The sequence below is a fragment of the Coturnix japonica genome, chromosome 38, assembly GCF_054131305.1.
Source record: "Coturnix japonica strain WE chromosome 38, WE-NBRP24, whole genome shotgun sequence".
In the NCBI taxonomy this organism is placed as follows: Eukaryota; Metazoa; Chordata; class Aves; order Galliformes; family Phasianidae; genus Coturnix; species Coturnix japonica.
In genome coordinates, this window is record NC_140700.1 from 5,432,152 (window position 1) to 5,440,222 (window position 8,071).

An 8,071-nucleotide genomic window follows, 5' to 3' on the forward strand; every position below is an offset into this window, starting at 1 on the left:
AGTGACCCTACATGAAGTGTTCCCTCTTATATGGGTGATTTATTGTGAGCTGTTGTGCTCCAACCCTTTATCACGAATCCACACTATGTAAAGTAACCAGTTTGATTTTATTTAGCTTTGTAGGCAATGCAGGAAGAAGTGTGAGTGGCCCTGGGGCTGGGTTCTTCTTTGGACAGGTAATTGCAGCTTCCTTTGGGGGCATGATGAACAGTGATCCCCTTGGGAAGGTAGAACCAAGCTCAGAGCTGTGTGCAGTTCACATCCCTTTGTTATGTTCTGCAGTCGTGTATTTCTTTCCACTCTGACTGTCTGCGAAGGATCTACTCTGTGCAAAGAGATCTTTGGGATCTTAGGATCTACTGTGAGATGGCACAGCACTGATGGATCTCACCCGAGGAGGGGATAAGCACTTGAAATAAGTGCCTGGTAACACAGTGCAGTTACTGGCTGCGACTGGAGGTGACAGCAGAGCACTGCATTGCCATTAGTATGGCAAAACATCAGACTTTACGGACAGGAGCAACGAGAGAAGGTGGTAGATGGTGATATTCCCTCTCCACAGGTTTGTCAGTCCCTATGTTTAGTGGGCAGTGCTTTTCTTTCTTACAGCAGGTGGCAAAGCTTTGCTGGATAAAGCTCGGTGTTCGTTTCCCTGTTGATTCTCTTTGGTTGGGCTCTAAGCAGAGCTCTCCCACGAGGGGCCGATTCCATGTCCATGCTCCACGAGGTCACCAGGGAAACGAGGGACCTGCTGTTCATTCAAGCTTGGCTTCTTCTGCTCTGCCTCCCTGTTTTTCCTGCTGTTGCTAATGATAAAGATCAGCACAGCCACCACAAACTTCGTAGCCAATAATCCAGCAATGGTGTAAAGGACCGTGAAATCAGCTTCGGGAGGGATGCTATGGAGAAACATAAACACAACAAAATGAGGCTTAGCAAGGAACAAGTTGGTTCAACCTTTAAATAAACTCTTGTATTTTGACAGGATAAAAGTGCAAAGGTGGTAACAGCTCCTGTGTGTGGTACTCCCTGCCTGGGCACAACAGCCTGCGAGGTTAGAGCAGCTGTAATAGGTTTTAACTGCAAGATCCCATGTATGGAGAAATGATCTGCAGGATCTGGTTTGCCTGGCCCTGCAGCTCTGCTTTCTGTTCAGAAACTGTGCAGCAGCTACAAGAGTTGTCACGCATTAGGAAGGGGCAGAGAATATGCCCATGGTGCTATTCTTCTCAGCTTCAAACGGGATTACAGGTGCTAATCTAGTTTAGTGTTAGATGAAGGAATATTGAGGTTTACCTGGAGCTGCTCTGCACAGCACTGGGCTCCTCTGGGATCTGGGTCTCCAGGGCAGCTGGTGACAGAAACAGAACGGTTCAGTCTACAGATATGTGATATTCATGTGATATTCAATGGTGTCACAAAACCAGTGCCCCAGGTAGGTACAGATAGACAAAGTGAGGCTGGGCACTGGGAGGTTGTTCTGTGTGGAGGCAGATGAGCTGTGTTGCATGTCCTGCAGCACTGAGTTTGTGTTGCTGTAAATTGGGAAATAAAAACAGGCTCGGGACTTCCTTAGAGACAGACAAGAGTAAATATTTACCAGAGTCCAGCCCTGGTGCCTGCAGGGACGTGGAACTGAAGTAGGAACCCATGAAACTCAGAGCCCCGGGACCCACCTGTCAGCACATCCACCTGCACCGTCCGCAGGGTGCTGGTCTCCCCCAGGTACTCAGTCCTGCACTGGTACAGCCCGGCATCCTGCTTCCTCAGCCTCCTCATGGTCACTGTCAGGACCCCGTCCTGGATGTTGTCGCTGATGGACGTGGTGCCGTTCCTGTTCCTCAGGAAGGGCAGCCAGAAGCGCCGGGCGCTCACCACGTGTTGGCATTTGCTGCCATTGATCTGCCTGCACCAGCTCTTCTCCCTCCACCGCTGCTGCCGGGGGTTGTAGGTGCAGTTCACAGATATGGTTCCCCCCTCCATTCCATACACCGTAGTGATGTTCTGTGCAGCGCAGGATGCTACGAGAGGAGGAGAAGCTGGTGAGCCACAACTTCACATCTACCCATCCCTTACTACTACAATTGTGCTAAACAAATGTTGCTTTCCTCTCCTACAGCTCTCATGATGGTAAAAACACAGTGTTCTCAGGTTCAGACCTCCTTGAAATAAGGCCATAGTGAAGCCATTGGCTGCTGTCATTTGGCTCTTGCCAAGCAGCTTTTCCTGTGGGACTTTGCAGATGTTCTGAAGCTCAGCAGATTGTGGTCCTCATCTTCCCCTTCTGGCCCCTTTCATTGCAGCCTGGAGCTCGGCGTTGTCACACTTGCTGTGGTCACTGAGCACAGCAATGGGAGACACTTTGTCAGCATGATGAGGGGATTTAAAGAGGAACTTGCATTTTCCTCCAATCTGGAGGGGCACAAAGCTGGGTGTGTGCTGTGGTTGGAAGGGGCCTCAAAACAGCTTTGGCAGGTGCTGAAATCAAAGTGAGATACAAACAAGCGTGCAGCTGTATGGCAGGTTGCTTCTTATTCACATTCCTGGCTTCTGATTCCGGAGTCTTTGCAGATGGTTTCATCCTGTCCTTTTAACAGCCTATTAATTTTAATCCTGTTGAGAACTGCTCTGCACTGCTTGGCTTTTTTTTTGTTCTAGTTCCTTATTTCTAATTTCCATTTCCTCCTTATAGTGGGCAAAGGCAGAAGGGAAAGACTATTAATACTTAGAAAGAGAAGTGCAGCGTGTTATTTCTGGAAATCTACGTAGATTCTGTGGCAAGATAAATAAGGCTAAAACAGAAGTCAATTAAAACATGGGTTGTTGTGAGGCCTTTGTGTTGGCAGAGCCTTATCATAAAACATCTTACAATAACTGCAGACCTTCTGAGTGCTTTGTGAGCTGGGAAAATAGAAAAGCTGAAGGTCTTTCAGGCTTTGCTGGAGGAAGGCATAAAAATGGGTCTGTGCTCTCCAGTCCTCCAACACCTGCAAAGTTCCATCACAGAAGGCTTTACCCACCCACTAAGAAAGAGCAGACTATCAGCTGAGAATATCAGCTGAGAACACCAGCTGGATCCGTGCTGTGTTTCCCATTGCTCTCCAAGCTGAAAATAAGCAAAGACTGGGAGTGTTATTCTCTACAGCGATGCTCTCCCTAGCTCGTGTATTTCTTTGTGATGCCCAAAGGATGCCTCTCCTTCACTGAGTTCTATTTTCCTCCTGTTGAACCGCAGCAGCTGCAGTTTATGTTCAACCTCCTACGAATGCAAACAAATAGAATTCAGCAGTTTCACTCTGAGAAAGCACACAAGGCTTTGGTGAGCGACGTTTCATCTTCTGACTCAAAGGGATCCCTGTGAGGAAAGCCGAGTGTTTGGGTCAGAGAATGGGAGAACCATTTCAGATCATTAGAAGTCGTCTGTTCCAGCTCCCCCGCAGTGCACAGGGACACCCCAGCTCCATCAGTGCTCACAGCCCCATCCCTGCCCATGGGGGTCTCCAGGGATGGGAGCTGTGCAGCTCCTCACTGCCCTCATCACAGCGTTAAAAATAACAGCGTTATTCTTACATGTAGTAAATGCTTGTAGTGCTTTATCCAAAGAGCTGCATGCTACAATGAAGGTAACTTTGCTTCCAGAAAGAGCCGCTGCATCTCAAGGCCTGTGCAGTCTTGTTGTTTGTTATCAGTATCTCATAGAGGCGATTACTCTTAAGATAAAGACTAAGTTCTTGCATCAGCCCTTCACCTGTTACCATAACCCAAGGCCACATTTGCTTTCTTACCTGAGAAGAAGACCAAGATGAAGTGCATGAGTTTCTCCATGTCTGTCCAACAGAGAAGGGGGAAAGAGAGGAGTCCAGACAGAAGTGAAAAGGGCTGTTGCCCAAGAGCCGTTGGCTTTTCTCCCCTCCTACCTCTGCCGGAAGGAATGAGCAGAGGAACTTGGCATCTCTTTTGTCCTACGTGTTGAGCAATTTGCCAGGGATGGGCATTGCTCTCACTGGCTGAAAATTCAGGCATCAGCCACAATTGAGTCTGAACAGCCTGAAAGAGACCATCATGTGATGGCCTCCAGCATCGTCAGCAAACTGATGGGCTGCCCCTTTTAATTTGTTGGGTTTGTTTACAGGGAGATCTTCCATGCAAATGCTGATAAAACCTCACTTATCCTACAGAAACAGGCAGATAAACCTGCACATTCTCTTCCATGAGAAGCAACTGTGATCCTGGAAATGTATTTCTTGCATTTTATTATCTTCTACCATTACTCTTCCACTGATTGACCCAGTGTAACTGAGTAGCAAACTACTACTAGACCTATGGAATCATCTACTTCCAACCCACCACCATGAGCAGGATTGCCCATTTCTCGCTGTCAGATTTTTGCTCTGTGCTGCTCTCTGTATGGACCATCCTCAGGTGAGCATTCAGCTTTAGCCTGAAAGCCTCTTTCCATCTTATTTCTTACCTAAGCAGACTGATAAATGTAGGGAAAAACTGTGTGTGTTGTGGATGTGCCTCATTGCTGTTTTGTTCTTAGGAGACCTTCTGGTGCTTGGATTCTTGTTGTGCAGCATCTCAGCTTGTTGCAGAACCTTCAGGCAGGTGGTGGATCTGCTTATTCCTAGAAGCCAGTGCTCGCATCCCCCACCCACTACATGGCAAACGAACCCAATGGCAGCCAGGTGAGTGTTCTCCACACCTGCCTCTCCCAGAGAGGCTGAATTTTAATAGAATCAAAAGAGCAAACATGCAGCTGATCCTGAGTCACCCAGCACCGCTCTGACCTAAAAGGATCTGCACAGCTGTGACAGATTTCTAATAGGAGGGAGGTCTTAAAGTGCACAGGCAACATACATGTGGCAGCAAAACCTTAATTCTTTCCCCAGTGTCCATGTACAGTCCTCCATTCCCACTTATTATTGCAGTTCTCCCATGTCTGGATTGTTTTAGGATCCTGTGCTTCATCCTTTGTCATTCTCCGGTAACTGCTTGAGTGCAATGAGAGCATATTCCACGTTTTCATCTCTGGGTGTCCTGGGGGCCTGACTCGGTTCAACGTTACAGTACAGAGGTTCATCAGAGCTGGGTTGGGGTTTAAAGTCCAGGGTAATGTAATTCAGGTCTCTGTTGTCATCTGTGGCTCTTCCCATTCTTTCAGTGCTCTCAAGCTATAAAAAGGGCAAGCAGTAGTTAGGATCACTCAGTACCACAGCTGTTATCAAAGGAAAGAGATTCTTCCAGGAGAAGTGGTGTGAAAAGTCACCTCTGGTCATGGCAGAGGAAGAAATAACAGAAAACCTTTTCTTCCATCTCCCCCATCTCCTTCCTCTCAGTTTCACCTTCTCATCTTTCCTTCTTTCTAATCTTTTGGTCATTTCTCAGAGATTACCAGAATTTTCTGCACCTTGAGCTACTTTTTAGGTTGTTTTTTTTTTTTTTTCCAGTGGAATTTTCCTTCCACCGCCCCCACGTTCCTTTCCATGGTCATATTAAATATTACTTCCCCTCACACTCAGAACCAAACGTGGGTCTTCATCATGTGGCTCAGTCAGCTCCTCACAGGCTGTTGATAATGGATTCAGGTACCAAACAGAAATCAGGCATATTCCTTACCTGTACTGGGTTCTCTGGTTTGTCATAGGTGTGCTCTGCTTGTTCGTTACCTTTGGAAAGAGACAGAGTTTTTAGAAGCAGAAAAGTCTGTAACAGTGCCTGGGCATTGGCTGCTTTGGGGAGGGCTTTGGGATTGCCCAGCAATGGAAGTGATAGTGCCAGGTGTGCCAACAGGACCCATCTATCCTCAGTCTGGTAAATGCGTTCCTCCCAGCTCACCTCTCTAAAATGTTAAGAGGTGTTTTGTGCAGAGTCTCAGGAAACTCAGGGCTAGAGAAGGGCCTGTCTAGAACCACAGAACAGGAGTCACCAATTCCCACATACCTCCTGCCTTCAGCTTCTTGCGCTGCCTGATGCACAGTGCTGTTGCGATGGCCAGTGCCAGGATGAGCAGGATACACAGAACCACTGAGATTATGATGGTGTTCCTTTGCGGGAAGAGCAAAGAAATTACCAATGCAAGTTGCCAATAGTTATCAGAGCCTGTTAAAAACAGTGACCAAAAGAAGGGGCAAGAATAGCTTTAATATGGTAGGAAGGAGGGGGTTGGAATTAGCTGTCATTTAAGGTCCTTTCCAACCTCATCCATTCTATGCTTCTGTTCTCCATGCTTTTAAAACAAAACAGTATTCAAAGTTCAGAGCACAACTCCAGGCTCTCAGGAGCAGGTAAGGAGTATTTTGCTGCTGACTATTCATCAGTGCCCTGCATACCCCAGGGAGACAGGCATGAACAGGACATCAATAACTCATCTGTGCACAAACTCTGCAGGTTTCTGTCGGCCTTACCGTGGTTGTGTGCTGCTGCCAGAAGAGAATTTGTGACTTGAGCTTGTAGTAACTGACAGAGTTGTGGCAGCTGGTACTGCAATCACAAACATGAATAGGAGACGAATTACTGTGCTGAATTGCCATTAGCATCTAATCTCCCAGCGATGCTCTGTCAGACTCCTGATAGAGCACACCATGGCGCTGGTTTGCCAAAATCTGCCAGCAGATACTCACTCTTGTGCACAAAGAGCTTGACTTCCATTATCCTGGTGACTGTAGGGTGTTGATAGGAGTTGTACTGTGCGCACCAGTACACACCAGAGTCCTGTGCCTGCAGCTTGTCCATGGTGATGGTAGCAGTCCCTCTCTGGTTATCATCTTGGATTACAGTGCTTTTGTTCCGGGCTCTACTGCTGTCCCAGTAATCTATGCTCACTATTAGTGAACACTCAGCCTGTCTTTGCAGTCGGCACCAGACTTTTCTTCCCCAGCTGTAGCCCAGGGCCCTGTATGGGCACTGCACGGAGAGACTGTCCAGCTCCCACTTGTGTAACTCTGCAAAGATCATATTGGTGGCTGAGCACGAGTGGTGGGTGGGCACGAGGGCATCCTGCTCTTGGCCTGAGCTGGCACTGGGGCTGGGACCAGCCATCAGCCAGGGCAGGGGGCTTAAGGCAGGGCAGGGGGAGCTGGGTGCCCCCAGGGCAGTGGGTTCTGTGAGGTTCCTTCACAGCATGCACTGTGAGCAGGGCAGGCAGTGGGTGAGGGTGGGAGGCTGAGGGGGTGGATGGAAGGCAGGAGGATGGAGCGGGGCGGCAGCAGAGTTGTCCTCTGACAGGATGCAAGTTTGTGTGGGGAGAATAGTAGTACTCACCCTTGTAAACATTCAGCGAGATGGTCTTTAGGGGAACATTGCTGCTGCCATACGTACAGGAATATATGCCTGAGTCCTCTACCTGGAGGTCAGACATGGTGATGTACACGGTCCAGTTGTGATCCTGTATTGTAATGTAGCCCTGCTTGGCCCTGTCTGAGTATCTGTGCATTTCTGAGTCAAGAGTCAGCACTATGAGCTCACGTTGTCCGTTTCTCACACAGTACCAGGCTTTCTGTTGCTTGTCATCAAGATGTCTTGAGTAAGGACACTGGAAAGAGAATGTGCTTCCTTCCCGTTGGCTGATTTCAGCTTCAAATGTCTGAGCTGGGAGACCTGCAAGTATGGGGTCTGGTGAGGCTACAGCTCTGCACCCACAGAATGACTCCAGCTGGGAGCACTGGGGAGCCCAGTGTGGGATGGGGAGAGCTGGGGCTGCTCCCCCTGCCCTGCCCTGCCCTTCCTCAGCACTGCAGGACAGGGAAGGGTGTCCCATGGGAAGCCCCCGGTGTGCCCAGCCCTCGTCTTACCTGGGCAGCAGAGCAGCAACAGGAGGAGGACTGTCAGCTCCATGCCGTCCTCAGGCACAGGGCAGGGGCATTGCTGGGGGCTGCTGGACCTGCCCGTTCCAAAGCGTCTGCCTTGTGAGCCTTCCTTCCTCCCACTGGTGCTGCTGGAGGAAGTGCCTGAGGTCTTGCCTTCCTTCAGAAATCTTTCACCATATTTTGCAACGAAACTGATACCAAGATTATTTCAGGGCTCATTTGGGGAAGTGGCTGTGGGCAGAGCTCAGCCCATCCTGAAAGGA

At 48.9% G+C, this 8,071-nt stretch overlaps 2 protein-coding genes across 2 annotated transcripts; both read right to left on the reverse strand.

Moving 5' to 3' along the window:
- Window positions 1-88: 88 nt before the first annotated feature.
- LOC107324922 (triggering receptor expressed on myeloid cells 2-like) lies at window positions 89-3,842 on the reverse strand. Its single transcript, XM_015885377.3, has 4 exons — window positions 3,786-3,842; window positions 1,677-2,021; window positions 1,297-1,351; window positions 89-899 (listed from the first exon to the last, which is right to left on the reverse strand). The coding sequence occupies exons 1-4, from the start codon at window positions 3,823-3,825 to the stop codon at window positions 677-679; spliced, it is 663 nt and encodes a 220-aa protein (XP_015740863.2). The 5' UTR covers window positions 3,826-3,842; the 3' UTR covers window positions 89-676.
- An 847-nt stretch (window positions 3,843-4,689) lies between these two features.
- On the reverse strand, window positions 4,690-8,062 carry LOC107324921 (CMRF35-like molecule 8). Its single transcript, XM_015885376.3, has 7 exons — window positions 7,794-8,062; window positions 7,264-7,599; window positions 6,624-6,944; window positions 6,408-6,483; window positions 5,944-6,047; window positions 5,620-5,669; window positions 4,690-5,174 (listed from the first exon to the last, which is right to left on the reverse strand). Exons 1-7 carry the CDS (start codon window positions 7,834-7,836, stop codon window positions 4,968-4,970), a joined length of 1,137 nt encoding a protein of 378 aa, XP_015740862.2. The 5' UTR covers window positions 7,837-8,062; the 3' UTR covers window positions 4,690-4,967.
- Window positions 8,063-8,071: the final 9 nt, after the last annotated feature.